The following is a 22,105-nucleotide window of genomic DNA, read 5'->3' as shown; positions in this document are numbered from 1 at the left end:
TATATACAATTATTTGTAAGAATTTTTTATTTTATTGTAATATATAATTAGAAAAATATATTTCAAATTTTATAAAATATAGTATAATAAATAGGTGATAATTTGAATAATTTCGTTTGATAAATAAACGAGTTCATATTTAGAAATATTGAAATAATCACGGCCATCTATAACAAATATATTTTGAAAAAGTTAAAATATTTATGAGTTTTTAAATTAATAATATATATTACTTATTTTTAATATATTCATAATATTTTCTATGTCATAATTAAAAAACATTTAATAATATGTGGGATTTACCACTTTATCAAATTTTTAAAAAGTTAAAATCATTTTATTTCATCTTAATGTCCAAACATATTATTTTTTATAAAATATCTCATATCGATATTCAAATATAATTTTTTTTAAATCATCTCATCTCATTTCAATTTAAAATTTTTATTATTATTTAAAATATATCATCTAATTTCATTTGAATCTCATGAGTAAATACTATAGTTAGGTGGTGGCTGACATGACCCTGGTTTGATGAATTTGTGGAAGAGAAAAAAATAAATAAATAAATAAGGCACTGTCTCATCACCTGCCAGCACAGAGTGAAATTGGCATGTCTCCTAAAGGTTCTCAAGGACAAACAGTACATTTATTCCTCAGAAATGCCAATACTAGGAAAATTCTAAGATCTCAAAGAAAACATTTACTTGTTTGTTTTTTAAAAACATCTCATCTCATCTTATTTCACCTCATCATTACAACTTTTTTAAATTTTTACACAAAATAAAATAAACAATTCAACTTTTTCAAATTTTAAAACAACAATAATATTAAAAAATATATTTTAACAATATTTTATTTAACTTTTTAACTTTAATCTCAACTCATCTCATCTCATCTCTGAAAACAAACGGGCCTTAATGCATGTAACCTGGTATTTTGTTTGATTGATTGATTATGCTCTCTATTAGAAAATTAGGCTGGCTTACTCTTCTTTTTAATCACGACTGGTCTCGTCTTGAACTATCGATATTAGCCGTCTAAATATTAGTTGAATTCTTTAGCGAGGTTGAGGTGTAAGTTTCATATTTTTTACTGTGTCGAAATATAAAAATCATTATTTATGAGAATTTTAGGAATGACATCGTTACAACTACTGAGAGTATAGCACGAGAAAACTCACCGACTAGGCCATTTGGGATTTTTTTTCATGCTTTTTTTAATCTCCTTTAATATTTTAAAATAATTAATAACATCATTAAAAAATACATACTTAATCATTAAATAAATAATAATAATAATCAAGACCCGACCCAAAGCATTTTCCTATTAGGAAAACATATCTGGCCGGGTTGAACTTTTGCCCGTCCGGCCATGTTTCAATGGGGACAGTGGAGAACTCGGATGTATATTTTAGGGCCTAAAGTGAAATCTTAAAGGCTCATCAAGTGCATGGACGTCACTCTTGTATTGTAACTTTTTGATGATACGTATTTTGTCAACAAAGCCCGATATTTCTACGGCCCAAAACATAGCCCCAATAGTCTATCCACAAATAACATCTTTATTTATACTATTATTAGAAAAATTATACATAAAATCCTTACACCTTACACCTTCATCTAGTCAATATATAATTTATTATTTTTATAATTCTATAACAATTTTTAGACACGCGTATGTTTAAATAAAATAAAAATAATAATAAATTACACGTTGATTAAGTGAATGAGTACAATGTAAGATTTTATTGTAAAATTTCTCTTATTATTATCGTTTCAACAAAAAAATAAATTAAAAATTCGTTTTATCTATATGAGGCTCTTTTGATTCTCCAAAGTATGCGACATTTAATAATCACACGCATAAAATTATACTAATATGTATGTAGAAGTATATAAACTAACATAAAACTTATATATTTTTTAATGGGTCTCGTGATAAATTATACTAATATGTATGTAGCACATTTTTTTAAAAATTAGGATTGCTAATTTTTCAAGGTCTATATAGATTTTTTTTTTTTTTGAATTAATGATTGGTCTATACAAAGTTTTTATAATGATACAATTATAAAATGAATGATTTTATACGAGACAGACTATAACATAGATATAATGTTTCACGTATAATTAAACATAGACAAAACATTTTCTTTGCCTCTACGCTGAGTCATAGAAACATTATAGGCTAGAATTTTGCCAAAACCAATCTTGTAATTTTCATCATTATAGTTCAATCCTCAATACCATACGTTCGGTGTTTGCATAAAGGAAGTTAAAAGGTGAAGCACGGTTGAATTTGAAAATGGTAAGTGATTTATCCATGAGATTTTTCACTATATTTTATATAATTACAAATATTTTTATAAAATATATTATGAAAATAATCTCATTTTATAAAAACATTCTCTTGTTATAATATTCCAGTAAAATATATTATAAAAATATGTCGTTTGAAACACTAAAGGGTTGAAAATTGGTCAGTTTGGACCAGATAAACCAACCAGACTGATTGGTTCGATTAGGACCAGACCGAATCGAGATTGAGGCCGGTTAGTTTCGATCCATGAAATAGAAGATCGAAATTTTTTTATCCGATCTCGGAGTGTAGTTTTTGCACCTCGAACTGACCAAATAGTAAAATAAAAAATATTATATATATTATTTATGTAATAATTATATATTTAATTATGTAATTTTCATATAACCCATCACCATTTGTAATATAAAATTTAAAATATGTAAATTGTAATTACAAATTAATATTGATGTAATCAATTAATCCACGTTAATAATTCAATTAATTTTAATTTTTTAATTTAAATATTTTTTTCCTTTAATTTATCTTAAAAAGAAGAAGAAAAAAAAATTAAGCCAGATTGAACAGACCGATCCAGTCCTTATACCTATAGATGTTCAATTCGATCCAATCCAAAAAAAATAGACTTTGGATCAAACCGGATGGACCGATTTACACTCCTACTTGTTTGTATCATTATTCTTTCAAAATTGTGAAAATGAAACTCACCCCATTGCCTCGCCCCTATATTGGAGTACGGGCTACCCTGCTTCGATCATGCTGGGATGGGGTCCCTCGCTTCGCAGGGAGAATGACCAGTGGGGGGCATGCCCTGCACCCGCTTGGCATATATAATTTTTTTTATATATTTATATATAAAGGTAAATATATTGTATATAGATATATACAATTTATTAAAAACTTGAAATTGTATTCAAATTATTAGATTGTCTTTATCTCTTATATAAAGACTGACCTCATAGATTTAAGTCAATTTAAAATATAATTCTAATGAGTATAAATTTTTTTTTGTATTTATAAATTTAAATTATATTATAAGTTAGATAAAAAGTATTTTAAAATTAAAATATAATTTTTTAATATCAATAAATTGGCCTAGACGGGGCGGAACGGATGACATTTTTACCTCACCCCCGCCTCCCTACATGGTGCGCCCGCACCCCGGCCAGCGCGGTTAGCACCTCGGCGCCGTTCCTGTCAGTAGTAGCAAACCCAAAACGATCAAATCAATCAATCGAAAGCAAACTAAAATAAACCGAACAAAACCAGTAAGACTGGGAAGATGGGGAGACTGGGGAGTGGTGGTTCCGTGACGGAGAGTTATGGAGGCGGAAAGCTGATGGTCCCGGCATTGGGATGTGGGTCCCTGATCAATCTAGTAAGCCATAGCTAAACCTTTTGTCCCTTTGGCTACACCTTTCCGTTTTTAGCAATGGCCTTCACCTTCTCCGTTCTCTCCCTCCTTTTAGACTCCTTCTGCTCTTGCTTTCTTATTGTTCCATTTTACATCAGGAAGAAAGGAAAAGAAAGATCGGGGGAAGAGAGATCATGGCGAGGGGTAAGATCCAGATCAAGAGGATAGAGAACGAGACCAACAGGCAGGTCACGTACTCCAAAAGGCGGAAAGGTCTATTCAAGAAGGCCCACGAGCTCACCGTTCTCTGCGATGCCAAGGTTTCGCTTATAATGATCTCTAGCAATAAGAAGCTCCGTGATTATGTTAGCCCTTCCACCACGTATGTGATCTCTTTCTTCTTAATCTTGTGTCTATCTTCTTCTGCTTACACGAACTAGCTTTTCCTATTGTGGTACTGAAAATTTCTCCCCCCTTTTTTATTTCTTTTGAAATGGTTAAAAATTTTGGGATTAGAACGAAACAAATATTCGATCAGTACCAGCACACCATGGGCGTCGATCTTTGGAGTTCGCACTATGAGGTTCTCTCTCTCTCTCTCTCTCTCTCTCTCTCTGTACACACATATATTCAGATATTTATACATATACAGATAAAAAAACAGAACAAGGGGTTGGCCAAGTGGTGAAGGCTCGGTTGTATCAATTCCTTCAAGTTCAAAGTTTTAACAATGGGGGTAACAATCATTTGGAATCACATTTCTGATTAAAAGTTAGCGATTTAATCAGTTTCGCGTAGAAAATTTTAAAAAATGCAGTGCCTTGAAGAGATTATTGACATAAAAAAAATACATAAACAAATAAATAAAACATATATGAAAAAACAGCCCCTTTATTCTAAGGATGGTAACATGTTCAGAGAATGCAAGAAGAACTGAAGAAGTTAAACGACGTGAATAGGAGTCTAAGAAGGGAGATAAGGTAAGAAACTAATAGAGACTCAAGAGCAGTTGTCATTTTGTTGTGTTTAGTGAATTACTGGAGTTAGTTGAGGGATATCTTTGCGTTGATGTTGTCTTTGTTATTATATTGACAGGCATAGGAGGGGTGAATCTCTGATAGATCTGAATTTGGAGGAACTGTATCATCTCGAGCAGAACGTAGAAAGTGCTGTCAAGGTTATTCGCGACCGCAAGGTTGGATCTACCCAAGCAAAATCCGGGTTTTACAGACATTTCTATTTACATTTTTGCTATCATTATGGATGTTACTATTATAAAGTCATTTGGTTTCATTGATATGATGTTTCTAATTGTGATGAAATTTCGATTGGGGAACATAATTTTTTTCTGACCTATTTAATTCTATATATTATATTCCTCCATATGTTTTCTCTTATCTGTTTCGTTGTAAATTGGATAAAGTTATTAAAAGGTTAATCAATGGATTTATCCGTTTAAATCTCAATCGACAGGGAACGTTCACTGAAAGAACTCTGAAGATTTTTTTTTTTCAAAACTTCATGCTCATGGGCTCTTTTTTTTTTTTAATCTCAATGGTGCTAGCATCCATGATTTTCTTATTTCTATATCAAGCAATGATTTTTTTTTTTTTTAAGGTATTTCTCTTGTATACATCCGATGCACTTGGGCTGGGATATACTTGGCCTGGGCTATATCTATTTTATTTCTCTTGTATAAAATAAAATTTTATTTTACCTATTAAAAAAATATCATATCAAATCCACCCTTTTCACAATTCTGACACATGTGGGAGTGTTTATCTTGAAGATACTTCGCTGGGCATTTAAAATGACTTATGTAAGCAATGATACATTTGATACTCTTTTACAACTTATTTCATTAAAAATAATTTTAATTTTATAAAACTATCATCTATTTAAATTAGAGTTGGGAAATAGTTATAATTTTATCACGAGTATATGAGTAATGTTGCAAACCACATTACTATCCTACTTCCATCCCACTTTATAGACGTAGCACAACACCTTTGGATCGCTTCTTATTTAAAAAAAAAAAAATAATAAATAAATTCAAGGGTTGATGAACAATGACACCTCCTCGTAATAGGATAAGTGTAGGATGATGGTGTAATATGTAGGATTTTCCTGGATATGCTACATATATTTAATGAACATTTATATATGTGTACGAAAGAAAGATTCGAATACACAGTTGTGATTTCAGAACTCATTGAGGCTATTTATGCAACAAGATCTGTTAATTTTTGGAAATGTATTTTTGGGGTGGAATTCCTTAAGTTGCATATAAATCATTTGGAGATGTTTATCTACTTGGAAAAGCTTTACTAGCAGCAGCAATAGGATGCTGATAGAATGATAGTAGTTCTTTTTCATATTTGTCGTGTTTAACGGAGTAGCTAGGGTGGTTCTGAGGTTAATTGAATCATCTAAGCACTAATGTTTTTGGTTTTGTGTTAAGCTACAGTACCACGTGATCGGCAAAAAGACTGATATTCTCAAGAAAAAGGTGAATCCAATCTTCAATATATGGTAATTAATATATTTCATTCAACTTTATTTGTAATTAACATATTTGGTTGTGTTCTTTCCTGGTTGCAGAAAAAGAGGGCAGAAAGCATACATAAAGTTCTTCTACATGAACTTGTAAGCGTCATCCTTTATAGCTTGATCTCTTGTAGTCTATGTGTGCGCACAGGCACAGGCACACACGCATATTGTGATCTGAGACTTGAGTTGGAGAAACTAATAACTGGGACTTATAGAAGGAATCTTTTTTAACCTGATTAAGGTTGCAAGAGATGAAGATCCATACGGGTTAGTTGATAATGGAGGAGGAGATTATTGTGATCCTGATATAATTGGATGCTCAAATACAGATTCCTGCATGTTTGCTTTACGCCTGCAACCTAATTTTCATATGGGAGAGGGGTCAGATCTCACAACTTACACCTTGCTTGAGTAGCACCTGAGGTCCTGCGAATTAAAATCCCAGATTTCAGTTACCAGTTCATTTTAAATCAAGTTATTTGTAGTGCCAGTACTGTTTAAGGTTTGGGTTCAACTTTATGTAGCTGCAGAATTATCGTTTCTCGCCTACCTGTTATGATAGAATATGCAGTGGACTTATTTGCTCTCTGATTGATAGTTATGCTTCAAATTTTTTATTCTTGTTGAATATCTAGCTATCCTTTCTCCTGAATTAGGATCTATAGTGGGAAAGAGATGGGCATTAAAGTTAGGAGTGGGCAGCGTAGGCCCGCCACCCCGCCCCGCATGGAGGACCCCTAGGGGGGGGGCCACCGCGCACCCTCCTATATTTATAATAAAAAATATTATTTTTTATATTTATATAAATATATTGTATATAGATATATATACAATTTGTTAAAAATTTAATTGTGAAGTTCCACATTATTTAAGTATTATTATTATATTATCTTGACCTCTTATATAAAAGTTGGCCTAAAAGGTCAAAGACAATTTAAAATATAACTCATTTGATGAGTTTATATTTTTTTAAATAAAATTTATAATTAAATTATATTATAATTTGAGAATAAAAAAAATTTACAATTTACCTTCTCCGTCGATATTCAATCCCCGACTAGTCACGTGGGTTGTGTCAGAACAAATATTACAATTTAGAAGCCTAATAATATTTGTAGAGAAAAATGGTTACTTCCTTGTCTTATGATTTCAATCTTTTAAGGATTGTAAATTTGTAAGAGAAAAATAAAGTAATAATAGAATTAATCACACACACGAATACAAGGTCTATGTCGTTTGGCAACATGTCGACGTGCATAAGATTGCAGAAAATTTTATTCAGATAAAAGATAAAAGATATAGTGCGGTTGTACAAAACTAGTGCATATATATGACCAATCCTAATTGGCGGCAGTACAAGGGTTAATATATATTAAACCCTAATTAGCAGGTCGGATTAAGATCCAGAAAATGAGTCCAAAATTTTTCCAGCCTGATTGAAAATCTAAAAAAAAATGTAAGGAATTTTAAATCATAAAATTGTACAGTCACAGACCGAACGAAGCTGCGCACAGAACACTCAACATTTAAAAGTAATTACATTGACTAACGAAAAGGTAAATATCTCAAATGAAAAGGAGATGATCCATCCTATACATGTGCGCGTGTCTTTGTCAAAAATTAAATGAAATGATTAACGCAGGAGCTGCTTTGTATTTTGAGCTGAGCTCAATCTTTTATGAAGTTATTAAATAGTTGAGAGAATTATATAGAATTGATCTAAATTAAATTTAAAATATATTTAAATATTAATATAAATTTAGTATTTTTTATGAAAAATTAAAAAAAAATTATAGATCTCATGTATAAATATGTGTTAAGTTAAAAAAATTTGTGGGTCTCACGTATAAAGAGATTTTGAATTGAAATGAATTTAGTAATTTAAGAGTTAAGTATTTAGATGTTAAATTCAACTTAAAATTAGATTAAACTCAGCTGAGTCTTGTAATCAAATATAGTTTTATTATTATTTTTTAAGTAATAATCCAGGATTTAAAAAGTTAAAAAAAATAGAAATTCGGATGTTAAAAATTTCATGTAGCTATGATTTGTTTGGTCTTAAATTCCAGATATTTTTGCCTTATAAATACAGTGGCTGATGGGTGGCCGAGGAAAATCTCTTGTAAATGGGCGGTTTCTCTGATGAATATCTTGTGGAAAGGCCAAAACAGAGCTCATTCATTCACTCGCATTTCATTAATATCATTGAGCTGTCACCCTTAAACGGAAAAAAACAAATAGAATAATGAGAAAATCCAATTCCCCAAACTATACACATTGTAAATTTAAAAAAAAAAAAATTTATATATAATAGTAAAGTATATAAATATTGCGTAATTGTTTTAAAAAAGAGTAGAGTTTATTATTAAAAAAATATTTTATTTTTTATATAAATCTTATATTTTATTCATATTTTTTTAAAATTGATTATGTGATAATTGTAAAATTGAAAATTGAAAATATTTGTTATTATTAAAAAATAATTAACGTCTCTGTCTGATGTGATCATCAATAGCCCTCAAAAGTCAAAACCGACAGCAAACAGCATTTTAAAACCAAATCCTATAGTCAAAAACTATCATTAATTGTGAGATTGGTTTATCAGGCAGTGGCAGACATTCTTCCATGCTTTCGCTAACACCTGACAGCCATTTAACATGCCTTTTCTATTCAATTCATTTCTTTTTCGTGAGAACAACCTAATGATTGAGTACTGTATGTACATATATATATATATACACACACGTATCTTTAGTGGCCAATGTTCTAATATACATGAAATCGTATTTTTGTGGAAAGATATTGACTTGAGAGAGTAATTCGGAAAGATTGAAAAAATATGCTATTAGAGTTTTTGCTCGAAATTAATAGCCTCAAATAGAATATATATTAGGTAGTATTAAATGAGCACTAAATGTTGTAGAATCTACTTAATTTAATTTTTTAAAATTTTAAAATAATAATAATAATAAATAATATTCTAATAATATTTTATTTAATTTTTAATTTTTATCTCATTTAATTTCGTATTCACTTACTATCCAATCGGCACCTAAATATAAGTTATAATAACAAATAACAATATTCAACATTGAGATTTTCATATCAAAACTTATTATTTCTCTCGATATTTGTATTTATCACACTAGCCTATCAATAGCTTTTAATAACACCATTAATTTTAAACATCCAAAACAATCCAAATGAGCAGAAAAAACGAAACAAATAAATTGCAAAAGAGGGAAAATCGAATACATCAAAATTACCTTTTGGGGATGGCAGTGTTGATGACTTATTTCGTACACAGATTACCGCGCTTAGCTACTTGCAACACATATAAGGTGGTGGCTCAAGGCTTTAGGTAACTTCCGATATCTAAGTTAGAGTTATTTTTTTTTAGAGAGAATTTTAATAAACTAGAGAGCATGATAGCTAATTTTGACTTGAAGTTTGACTTTTATAGTGATAGCTGAGATGGTCTCCCGTCTCTTGTATTAGAGATACCTAACTTTTATACGGGATGTTACCCTGCTGTTTCTAACAAAGCATTGTTTTCTCAGGTCACATTGTAGTGGCAGGTTGGTGGGCGCGGCCACTTCCGATGTACTTCTATTAGTGATAAAGAGTCGTGTTGTGCACACTATTAGGGCATGTTGTCTTACTGCGACTCTTGCTCGTGTGCGCGTCAGTCTTTTGACGACGTGACCTTATCATTATGTACGTGTGTAAGGAGGTGTCAAGAATGTCGGCATCTCGTCATCCTATGTTTGTCTCTATGTTGTTTGGGCTTTGGGCTTCTTCTTCTCGAGGCCCCTTATTCTTCATGCAGCCCATGGGTCGAGTGTAAGGGGGTTGATGCGTGGAGGGCCCTTAGTAAAGACTCGCCCCAGCCTGAGGGGAACATAAGTATTCCTCTCAATGGGGTCCAAATTGACAGGAGATTTCACATCCTCTGTAGGCAGTTTGATATCCAAAAATTGCCCAGCAATAATCGGACAAGTGAGAGACTTTTGGACATATTGGAATTGCATGAGTTCACTTGGGTGGAGCACGGTCTACCAAAATCGGCATACGTTAAGTCATATTGACGAAACATGATAAGCTTATCTTTTTGTATGTTGAAGTGCTGTGGGCATATAGATATATGGGTCGAGGAAGCATGATTTTCATTACTCGTTATGCTTTCATATAAATAATAAGTATTTATATCAATAAAAATGTTACGGTGGTTCTTTCAACTATATTTAGTATATATATATATGCAGGGATTAGTGTATGGATTGTTACTATTAGATACAATGCCAAGCAATAAGTATGGTTGATGATAAAAAATGTAAAAAAATAATATTTACAGTTATAGAGTGTGAAAATATTGCATATTTTTTTTGAAAAAATAAAAATAAAAATGAAATTCACAAAAAAATACTACAATTTAATTGAATTAGATATTTTAAAGTGAAGAGAGAAAGACCTAATGTCATTTAAAACTCCCACGATTTCAAATTTTTTATACAAATTATCTATTTAATTTATTCAACATCCAGATAATTTTTGTTCAAATGAGATACGCAAATGGTTGGAGGGACCGTCCTGTCAGCCTCGAACATATAGTCTGTAGTCGGTCACTGAAGAATAATGTGATGATGATAGTCCTAGTCCGCAAGGAGAGGGGTTTTGGCACGTGCCGTCCACCTGCCTAGATTTCATGGTCTCAGTCACCCTGACCACTGTGGACCCAATTGTCCACGTTTAGAAAACCCCGGCCCTTTACGTTAGGTTTTTCTCTAATGCCCCAAATGTTTTTCCCTCTCTTCTTTCACGCTTAATTCCATGAGCGACACTTGCTCAAGTTACAAACACCACTTCAGAGGGGATAGAAAAAGCAGCTCTAGATAGAGAATATTTAGAGGGGGAGAGAGAGAGAGTGAGTTTCAGACATGGGAGCTCTTGCTCCAGCGTCTTCTTGGAATCCCGAAGATGACCTTTTGCTGAAGAACGCTGTTGAGGTAAAAGCTTGCAACTCACCTTTGGCGTTCTTTCTTTTAAGCTCTTTGAAGGTTGGCGTTGTTTCAGAAGCTAGTTGTAAAACCCGCTTCGGTTGTTGACTCGATTGTGCTCCTCTTTTGCTTTGTTTTGTTCTTTTTTATGGCAATAACTGTGTACTCAGGGCTGAATTGCTTTGTATATTCGGAAAATCTGGGAGCTCTTTTTTTTTTTTGGTTGTAATTTGTTCAGCGCATTGTAGGAGTCTAATAATTATTTTGCTACTTTTTATAATAGGCATCGTGCCTGTTTCCTTTTTGAAATCTTGGGTACATTGTGTTGAAGGAATTGTTTGAGACTAAAAGAGTTATCGGCTTGATTGCTTATCCACCTAGATACTTAAGCTTTTCTATCGGTGTAAGATTTCAATTGGGGTAATGATACACTTAATCAACCAATGTAATTGTGACACTTCATTAAAAAAATAATTTCAATTGTACATAACTTCCCTTCGTTTTAAATAAAGTGGAAACATAATTGTAGACTAACTGTAGGTTTATCATTATCAAAGTAATCCCAAGGGGTGGCGTAGTGGTCCTTGGCTGAGCTGTATAAATCGGATATCTTGGGTTCGAAACTCCACATTTACACTCTTGGGAGCATCAGACTGGAGTATTTTCCCTTTGAATTATCTTAGGTGCACTTGCGGGAAATCCGGGATTAGTTAGGATTTCATCCCGGACATGTGGTGGCAAAATAAAAAAATAGTATAAGATTTGAAGCCCTGGCTAATCAAGGAATTTGACCCATGTTAGATAGGTTAGCGATCGGGGTTGGAGAATACTGTTGAATAGGTCGTTTGGAGACAGACTCCGACTAGCTGTCCCATATCCTGCCACAGGTGGCATGGTGGTTCTACTGATATCTCTTCGCCATTGGTTAAGAGCATGTGTTTGGAATCAAATTGTCTTGGTGCCATATTTAGAAGCTAAATATGGTTTCATCAATTCAGTGGGTGTTAAAGAGTGTCATTGTAGGTAATATAGTAGTTTTCAAAGTGTCAATATCAAATGTCTCCATAAATTGATGTTTCTGTTTATGTACCTGTGATATCTTGGAAATCTGAGAAACATTTCATTATTAGATTTAACTAAACCATATTCATTAACCTTTCTTGGACGATGTGTGAAAATGGAGCGAGCTGTCACCTTCAGAAGTTCTTGCAGTCATGGGACATTCAGCGTATTAGCTCCCCAAAATATAGTGTTTTGGGCATGGTTCTTGTGTGTTTGAATATTTTTGCTAGCAGCTCACATGTATTTATGCCTCTGAGATTCATAAGCATATGTGACATGGGGGTTTTTTACCCTGGCAGAATCAACCGGGAAAGAAGACACATTGTAACCATATGTCATAGGGTTGTTTCTAATAAAATTTCATTTCTTACCTAACAAATAAGTCATAGGGTTGTTTTGTTGCTTCTCCTAAGATTTGACAACTCAAAAAATCTCCTCACATCTCAAACAAAAAATTTGAGATGTGAATCACTTAGACCTCCAATTATGTTAGGTGTGAGCCTGGAGGCATGCATCTAAAGCCTTGTGATTCTTCTATGTTACTGATAAAGAATTAAGAAAATAATGGGATTGGGTGAGATAATGGATTTATTACAGGTCCATCCATATAAATTGGCAGACATTTCATGGAAAGTGATGTGCTTATGCTGATAGATTGTGCCCCCAATCAATAAAATGAAGGAATCTGTGTATGTTAGCTGGGATTTGAATTCAATGTCAACTAATAGGCAAAATCAGATGGGTTGTGATTCAATGATTATTTCCATGTGGTTATTCAGTTGATGGTTTTGATTCTTCATTCCCTGTTAATTTGCCTTGATGTGTGACAGATGAAATTGATTAAATTCTGCAGCGAATGGGTATTTATTCATTTCCATTTGTAATGTTCTCTGTTATGCCTATCAGAACGTAGACGGGTATTTACAAAGGCTCCAGAGATTATTGATTGCTGCTTTCCAAGTTTTTTTAGAAATTAGCACTTACTTTTTTTTGGTTGTGCGTGTCCATGTGTGTGGGGGTGCTTTTTTTTTTTTTTGGGGGGGGGGGGGGGGTTTAACTGTTTATTAACTAGAGCTTATTTGCTGGGGCCCCACAATTTTTATCAGCTTCAGAAACCCTGTTGACTTTATTGATTTTGCTGATTACAGGCTGGTGCTTCTCTGGAATCACTTGCTAAAGGTGCTGTGCAATTTTCACGAAGATTTACTGTTCGAGAACTGCAAGATCGGTGGCATTCTCTCCTTTTTGATCCAGTTATTTCTGCAGAAGCTTCTGCTCGCATGATTGAGATTGAGCGTTCAGCTACAACTCTTCCATCAAAATTCAATAGATTTGGCAACTCAAAAGAAACCAAATCCATTTGTGGTAAGAGAAAGGTTGGAAGTGTCCGTAGTTGTTATTATGCTCTGCGCAAAAGGATATGCAATGAGCCATTTAACTCCATGGATCTGAGTTTTCTTGTGGCACCTGGCAATGGAAATTACATCGGAAATGGCGATGAGCCTTTATCTGGAGATTGCATGTCTGGAGATCCTATTTCAGATAATTTTGGACTCCAAGGACCAAATTTGGATGTTATGCATCCTGTTTTTCAGCAAAACCTGATGGATGGTGGCACTGCCATTGGTAGTACTGCTGCTGCTGCCCATGCCTTTCATCCAGGACTTCGGCAGCCAGGTGAAGAAGATTTTCATATTGGGCAAGACACTATACATGAAGAAACTCCTCATACTTTTGACAAAATTATAAATTTTATTGGTAAAAGCTCTGGGGCTGAGGAATTGGGTCAACCAGAACAGTTTCCGGGTCACATTCTTTTCAAATCTGATGATTTAGGCATGGAGCCCTCATCTACAATTGATCGAACTGATAATGATCGAGGAAATATCTGCTCTGACTTTGAAGGCAATCAGGGGTTCAATTCACCTATGTTGGAGTGTGATGCATCGTTTCACAGCTTGGGGTTTTCATCACCACTTCATGGATTGCCTCTATGGAGAACAGTTGAGAGCATTGCAGAACCATCTATGGGAGTTGATCCTGGTCTTGGAGAAAAAAATCTCCACTCTGGAGATGGGTTCGAACTTCCTGATGATGACGAGGCTAGGAATGCAACAACATCAGTGTATGATGGTCATTTAGACTGCAAGTTAAAAGCTGAAATGCCCTGTGATAATTTAAAGGGTCTGACTAGTGCAGAAGGTTATCTGGAAGAACTGTCCAATTCTCTTTTGGATTTTACAAATGAGGAAGAACTGCTTTTCATGGATGTTGATGGAAAAGATGTTATTGATAAATCTTACTTTGATGGCCTAAGCTCACTATTGTTGAATTCTCCTAGTGATGCAGGTCAAGATCACACACCCAGTGCAACTGAACCACAGGCATCAGTAGTTCAAGAGACATATTTTAAGAATCCATCTATTGCATGTCCAGGAGAGTTAGAGGATAACATGGGGTCTCAGTGTGATGTTGGCCATGTAGTTCAAGATTCAGGTGCCCAAATGCTGTCATCTTCATTACCTTTAAACTCTGAGTTTTCTGATCCGAGTGAGGGAGTTATTTGCTGTATATTAAACACTGAGGATCCAGAAATACCATGCAATGATGATTTCAACCCACCAAATCGGTTTTCCCCATCATCAGGTACCTTTGTAGCTCAGCAAAGTTCTCAAGAAGCTAATAATCCCATATCTTCAACTGTTAATGATATGTCGAGTGGTCAAAGAACTCGTGAAAAAGGTCTGGTTTCTACGCAGAGAGGAGGAAAAAAAAGGGGTGAGTTTCATTCATGTTCTATGATGATATGCTCACACGTGTCAACTGAAATGGGTCTAAAGAATCCAATTGGAGATGGGGTTAAGTTTGAGTTGTCCTATAGTGACTATGCACATGTGGCGTCTAAGGGTGGTGGTTCAAAACAAATAAATTCATCAAGTCTGAGCACTGATGCTCTTCGACCCACAATTCCAAAGGAAGAGAATGCTGAAGTTCCACCCACAAAGCATCTGAGTGATAACCAAATGGATTCCTTCATAAAGGGGCCGTCTCTTTGTTCTGATAGCTTTAGAGGCTGTACCCGAGCAAATGCTAATCGCGTCAAACAGGAACTAGATGCACCTGCTGCAATTCAAGATTATCAATCAACACAAACAGAGTCTGGGCCTCTCGATATTGCTGAACCTGTAGAAATGCCCCCAATATCAGATCAGGAGGGGCTACCTATCGAGAGTGATGATGAAGTACCTCATTATTCAGATATTGAGGCAATGGTAAATGCTAATTTGCTCTCATCTATGATTAGTGGATATTTTATTTCTCATCTACGATTTATTTGTCATAGTTTTTTTTTTTTTTTGGTTGAAAACTTTCCCTTGCAGATACTTGATATGGACTTGGATCCCGAGGACCAGGATCTTTACTCTAGTGAGGAAGGTATTCTCAATCTAGGATTTCATAGAATGATCCGCTCTTCATTACTTCTTTGCCTATTCATCAGGATGGTCTGCACTTGGAGTTTGGCAATTCTTGTCACTGTCTACTTTTACCGTGCTTTAAGTATATGGAGATGAAATAATGAGGACATTCCTTTTCATTCTTTCGTTGAAGAAACTTCATGGTGGGGTATTTTGTAGTAGATGATCTTTATTTATATGTGTGCCATGCTTACTTCTCAAGTTGATGGATGGTATGTGGAAAATATGCAAATATAACATAGATAATAATATGGTTTCTTGTATCTGAATTGGGTTATTTTATATTGTGTTGATCTTATTATTAATGTGGTGGGAATTTAAACATCTTTTTGTTACATTTAAATTGACATTCAACAAATAATGTGCGCACATTGTTTGTGTGCTCGATATAGGTTCTCATGCTTTTGGTGTTTACTTTATGTATTGATGAACCTATCTGTTATGAGATGTGTTCAAATTGGTCAAAATATACCGAACAGATTATTACAGCATCTATTCTTAGATTACTTTTCTCTTCACTCTCTTAATGTGTGTGAGACTACCTGACTATGAATGTTTGTTTTCTTTAATAGAACATTGTATATTCAATTGTAGTACCCTGGATGGTTGAGATGAACCTTCGTTAACTTGAGCAATTCAGAAAATCTTTCATGCTTTGCCTCCACCATAAGTGTCCATTGAATGCTTATCTTTTGGTAGGCGTCCAATTTTAATACTGAGAAAGTTAACATCTTGAATTTCTCTGCTTGTAACATATGCACACTATATTCTTCATGTGGCATATGATTTTCTTTTGTTCTCTACATGCAGTTGCAAGATATCAGCATGAGAAAACAAAGAGGGCAATTGTAAGGCTGGAGCAGGGTGCTCATTCTTGTATGCAAAGAGCTATTGCATCTCATGGAGCATTTGCCATTTTGTATGGGCGATTTTCAAAGCACTATATTAAAAAATCAGAGGTATGTCAATGCTACAATTATTTCCCCAACTTGTTCCATGGCTTGCTGCCTTTTTAAAGGTAATTTCTGAATTAGGTGCTGTTTGGATAGTGAGTTGAGATGAGATGAGTTGAGATGAAAGTTGAAAGTCGAATAAAATATTGTTAGAATATTATTTTTTTAATATTATTATTGTATTGAGATTTGAAAAAGTTGAATTGTTTATTATATTTTGTGGGAATTTGAAAAAGTTGTAATGATGAGATAAGACGAGATGAGATAAAACACTTTTACTATCCAAACGGGGTTTTAATGTTCTAACTTTTACGACTATAATTGTGTAAATATTTTTATAGCTCTTTTAGTTAAATTTTGTACCCAAAACTCCAAGACAACAATTATTCTAAACTGGTATGGTTATGAATGATCTGTTTTAATGGGAGTGGGTCTCAGAGCCTGTAACCAGTCAAGTGAGATTATGAGGCAGAACTGAGTTTGGATTTCACACACACCTAATGATATGCACGAAATTCAATTCAAAAGAACTAGGCTGTTAAATTTTCATTGTTTGTGTCAAATGGGGAACTGACACAACTTAATAATTAAATGGGAAGCTTGTAGGACCTAAAAATGAAAGGTGCTTTTTGGACTTTATTTCTGAATTGATACAGGTTTTGTTTGGATATGAGAAACTCTACTTGCAACCTGGCTGGGGAACCCCGGCGTAACTGGGCACTCCTTTTGATGAAAATTTTTATTTTTTTCTATGTTTTTCCTCTTCATTTCGTTCCCCCCCTCTTATCAATTTTTTCTGCCCTCTTCTTCCTCTCATTCTCCCTCTCATTTCACTCATTCTCCTCTTCCCCCCCAAGCGGAGAGGTACCCCTTCGTCTTCCCCAAGATTCTTACTCTCCCTCCCTCAGTTTGATCTCCCACCGAAGATGAAGACGCCCCTTCCTCCCTTCCTCTGCCTCAAACCAGAGTCCGCCCCCTCCCTCCCTTCCTCTGCCAGAGAACCAGAGTCTTCTTCTTCGCATGACAGTTCTGCGAAAAAAGTACATCAAAAAAGCTTCACAGAGATCCGTTCTATGCATTCAGGTCGAAGCTATTTGTGGGGATTTTTCCGAAGCCAAACGATCCCAAATTTCTTTATCTGAAATATAGTGTTCGTGCAAAAAAATAATCGAAACCCTTGACATGTTTAGATTGTTTTCTGAGTACGAACAAACCTAGAAGAGGAAGGAATAAAGAAATTAAAAGTACCAAATTGTGATTCTGAGTCGGAGGACCCACTCGGTTTGCTCCAAATGCTACCAGGAGTAAATTTGTGAGCTTTGGTGGTAAAGAAATAATGGGTGCCACGGCGACAAACGCAGATCAACCTTTTGAAACCTTTAACGATTTGTGATTTTCAGTCTGGTTGTGATTTGTAGCCCGTCTTCACTGTTTTCTCAGCTTCAGTCTGGTTGTGAAATTTTTATTTTTTTTTAAATATCGACAAACGTGGCATACTGCCACGTCATTCGATGCCGCGGGGGTTCTCCACCGGTGGTTGTCTATAGAAGAACTGTTTTGATATATTATAGACTAGAGCAAGCTAGTGAAAAATGAAATTTGCAAATATCACTAGGCCACATGTCATTTGTTTCTGCAGGTGTTACTTGGTAGAGCATCGGAAGATGTTACTGTCGACATCGATTTGGGAATGGAAGGGCGCATCAATAAAATATCTCGTCGACAGGTGAGATTTTCTATGGTCATCTTGGTTATTCACACTAATAATAACACTTCTGCATTGATCTCTCTCCTAAAACTGTAAATGTAAGGATTGTCTTTTTTAGGTCTCTCTGTTGGTATACCCGCAGTATCATGTTGTTTCATCTTTTATAATAAGTTAAACTTTATGAGAAGTATTATGTCTACGGAGAGAATAATAAAAGACTACAAACTTATGCTTGATGTGGTACTATCATATAGTAAAGTTATTTTTATTGGAAAGCATATGTGGTATATCACATCAATTCAGGTCAGTCTGTCAATTTCTCTTTTTTTTTTGTTTTAAATTCTCTTTGCAAGTCTAGAATTTCTCAAATTTCATTAACCATAAAAAAGTGATACACAAGTACAAGCATAAAGTCTTTGAGGTCTGCCATCATCTTCTCGCAATCCTCAAAATTTCGGTAATTTCTTTCCTTTCAAATTCACCCCAATGAACATGACAAGCTAATTTTACATAGCGAGTCACTTTGAAGACAACCATATTGACCCTTCCAACAAGCTGAGAGGTCAATCACACTTTAGAGGCATAACCCAATGCACTCCAAATAAACAGAAAGAGAAGAAGTGCTACAGTCACAAAGAGATCCCACAAAAGTAAGCCCACAAATTGACGTAGCTTGATATGGTACGTTAGGTTGTAAACCTACTTTACAAATTGACTTCATATGATACGTTAGATCTACTTTACAATAAAAGTAGGTTTACAACCTAACGTACCATATCAAGCTACGTCAATTTGTGGGTTTACTTTTGTGCGATCTCTTTGTGGCTAAAGTATTTCTCAAACAGAAAATGCAGTTCTATAATGAACATGCTAGCTCATAGTATAGCAAGAGATAATCGATTGGTTCCGCACACTTTTTACACCTGCAACAACAATCAATTAAGAAGACAAGTGGTTTAGCTTCATCTGGAATGCCACTGCTTTTAGCCTGATAGCTATGTTTTATCTTTAGATAGTCTTGATACAGCTCTGTATACTTGGACTATGCCTACTCTTTTGGTAATAAGATTTTTAATTTAATTAAAAAAAGAAGATATTCTTGATACACTTCTTGCTAACCCAACAAAGTGTATATATATGCTTAACTTGAAGTGGGTTAACTTCTTTCTTCATCTGCTAGGCTATTATAAAGATGGACAAAGCTGGATCATTCCATCTGAAAAATCTTGGCAAGTGCTCAATGTCAGTGAATAACAAGGAAGTAGGCCCTGGTCAGAGTCTACCCCTCATCACCAGTTGTTTGATTGAGGTTCGTTCTCATAGTTTCTTGAACATGTATATAATCGAAAGGTATCAAAAGTTGTCTGCCATGTGTCTGCGATTGTATCTTTGCTATTAGAATAATCCCCTAATATGCTACCATTATTTGGCACCACCCAGTCTTGGTGGTAATTATTATCCTTCGTTTAATTGATAAATAATAGTCTGATTTTTTTATTTTTCTAAAAAGAAAACTCTTTTCTGTTACCAATAGCTGCATCCTAAAATTGCTCTTTTTATTTAGAAACGCTGTTTGCACTTATTTTTGCCACAATTTCTCTGTTATTCTCTGATCCATCAGGCACATGCACAATGGTATTGTGAAGAAAGTTTTGCAATGCATCAATTGAATAAAACATACTTTTCATTATATTATATTTTGACATTGATAATAACCTCAGAGTCAGATCTTTTAGACTCATAATACTGACGTCTGCAGACAGTGGTTCCTAGCGGCATATAACAACAAACTTCTGTTATAGGGCTGAAGTTGCCTAAAGGGCATGTAGTGATAATTCTCAGATTAGTTTAAATTGACTTGCAGCAATCACAGGATATAACTCATGCCTTATTAAGATTAGTTTAAATTGACTTACAGCAATAAAGGGAATACCATTACTTGAGAGTTATATTAGTACATGATGGATTGAACTTTTGAGGTGATTCATGACAAATGGTAAATTTGCAGATACGGGGAATGCCTTTTGTATTTGACATGAACCAAGATCAGGTGCAGCAGTATCTAAATAACATCACCAAGTATAACCATACCCAAGAGCATCAACCGTGTGGATCATAGCTCAGGCGTGTTGACTAATATGCTTATTACAAGGTGCCCATTTTTCCCGCAATTTATGGGTTTCTTGAGGAAGCTGTATTCAGTCTGTTGTATTTAACAGCAAACTGATTATTAGAAGGTGCTCATTTTTTCCGCACTTTCTGAGTTTATTGGAGAAGCTGTATTGAGTCTCTTGTATTTAACAGCAGTTTTTGGGTTTCCGCTCTGTTGTCCAGATCTTTCTCTTTCTTTTTCTTTTTGTAAGTTGGAAGCCAATTTTTACTACAGGATTGAATTTATATGATAACAATTTTTCTTTTTTTCTTAACGGAGTTAAGCAGTTAGAGCCCCTTACCCCATTCATACATATATAGAGAGGCATCGTCTATTATCCAAAGGTACGTTGTGGAAGTTGGGATAATAAATTCACTATTACGTAGAGCCGTAATTGGGTTAAAGGGTTGGAATCAAATTCAATTAGTTTTCTGGGCAAATAGAATTTCAAATATTTGGATCTTCACGTTCTTTCCTTTGGGTTGATGTTCTCGGAGTATGTTATTGTAATCTTGAGTCCTTGGACTTTCAACTCGGATTTTTCCAATTTGTCACGTTTTTTAGCCCAAGTTGCTTAGAAAGAAAATAGTCAGCATCTTTCAGGAACTCTCTAATTTCTTATATATATATATATATATATATAGAGAGAGAGAGAGAGAGAGAGAGAGAGAGAGAGAGAGAGAGAGAAATTTTCTGTTGTTAATCAACAATCAACGTTGCCTGGAATCAGACAAATTTTCTAAGTCCAAAAAGATTATCAGATCCATTTCTCTTCCTTTTGCTGGAATCAGAATAATTCTTTTACTCTATTGAGAATGTTTATATAAAAGGCTATCTTCGATTATCAGAATATGTTCATAGTTTTCATGTCCATATTCATTTAATGTGGTCCAGGAATTGAGCGGGTTTAATGTGCCGGGTCCACACTGACACACATGATATGTATAGCTCATCCATGCACCCTAATCCAACTTGCTAGCTAGCTATCTATATATATATATTGCAATTAAAGCTCACCAAATTTGAATTACGGGCCAAGCCTTATTACCGTGCATGACTAAATGTTCTAATATTAATAAAATGCTCTTCTGCTGCACGCTGTACTTAATTGTAGTGGCTTCTTTTCAACTTGGGGAGCCTCTCTAATTAATGTTACTTTATTCATACATTTTACCAATAATTGCCAACATCTTAAAGCACTCTCAATAATTTCTTTATCTTATTTTTTATCATATATCATTAAAATTATTATTTTTTATTTTATATATTGACTTTTACAATACGTCATATATCAATTTATCTGTTTTTTCTTTATATCATTTAAATATTATACTTTTTAATCTTTTTTTATTTATTTCAAATATTATATTCTCTATACATCATATATTTTGATATTTGTAATATTTCTTTATGTATAATATAATATTTTAAATTACTTAAAAAAATAGTAAAATGATAAAAAAAAACTTGTCTTTATTATTAACAATATCAAAACTTATGCATGCATAAAAGTCGAAATGACTATAAACTG

General features: G+C 34.0%; 2 protein-coding genes across 4 annotated transcripts; both read left to right on the top strand.

Moving 5' to 3' along the window:
* Positions 1–3,437: 3,437 nt before the first annotated feature.
* Positions 3,438–6,839, top strand: LOC108991307 (agamous-like MADS-box protein AP3). 2 transcript variants are annotated; one of them, XM_018965487.2, is made up of 8 exons: positions 3,438–3,700; positions 3,835–4,058; positions 4,193–4,259; positions 4,595–4,656; positions 4,772–4,871; positions 6,138–6,185; positions 6,278–6,322; positions 6,468–6,839. In XM_018965487.2, exons 1-8 carry the CDS (start codon positions 3,605–3,607, stop codon positions 6,639–6,641), a joined length of 816 nt encoding a protein of 271 aa, XP_018821032.1. In that variant the 5' UTR covers positions 3,438–3,604; the 3' UTR covers positions 6,642–6,839. The 2 variants fall into 2 exon arrangements, with proteins under 2 accessions (XP_018821032.1, XP_018821033.1); XM_018965488.2 differs by having other exon boundaries at positions 6,144–6,185; positions 6,468–6,823.
* A 4,168-nt stretch (positions 6,840–11,007) lies between these two features.
* On the top strand, positions 11,008–20,842 carry LOC108991388. Of its 2 annotated transcripts, XM_018965621.2 has the most exons (7): positions 11,012–11,232; positions 13,434–15,557; positions 15,666–15,720; positions 16,572–16,720; positions 18,354–18,440; positions 19,603–19,731; positions 20,431–20,842. In XM_018965621.2, the coding sequence occupies exons 1-7, from the start codon at positions 11,164–11,166 to the stop codon at positions 20,539–20,541; spliced, it is 2,724 nt and encodes a 907-aa protein (XP_018821166.2). In that variant the 5' UTR covers positions 11,012–11,163; the 3' UTR covers positions 20,542–20,842. The 2 variants fall into 2 exon arrangements, 1 of the variants encoding a protein (XP_018821166.2); XR_001996140.2 differs by lacking the exons at positions 18,354–18,440; positions 19,603–19,731; positions 20,431–20,842 and adding an exon at positions 16,356–16,456 and having other exon boundaries at positions 11,008–11,232; positions 16,572–16,660.
* The last annotated feature ends 1,263 nt before the right edge of the window (positions 20,843–22,105 follow it).

Source organism: Juglans regia, chromosome 11, assembly GCF_001411555.2.
Source record: "Juglans regia cultivar Chandler chromosome 11, Walnut 2.0, whole genome shotgun sequence".
NCBI classification, from domain to species: domain Eukaryota; kingdom Viridiplantae; phylum Streptophyta; class Magnoliopsida; order Fagales; family Juglandaceae; genus Juglans; species Juglans regia.
Note: the sequence above shows the minus strand (reverse complement) of the source record. Positions and strands in the feature narration are given on the sequence as shown.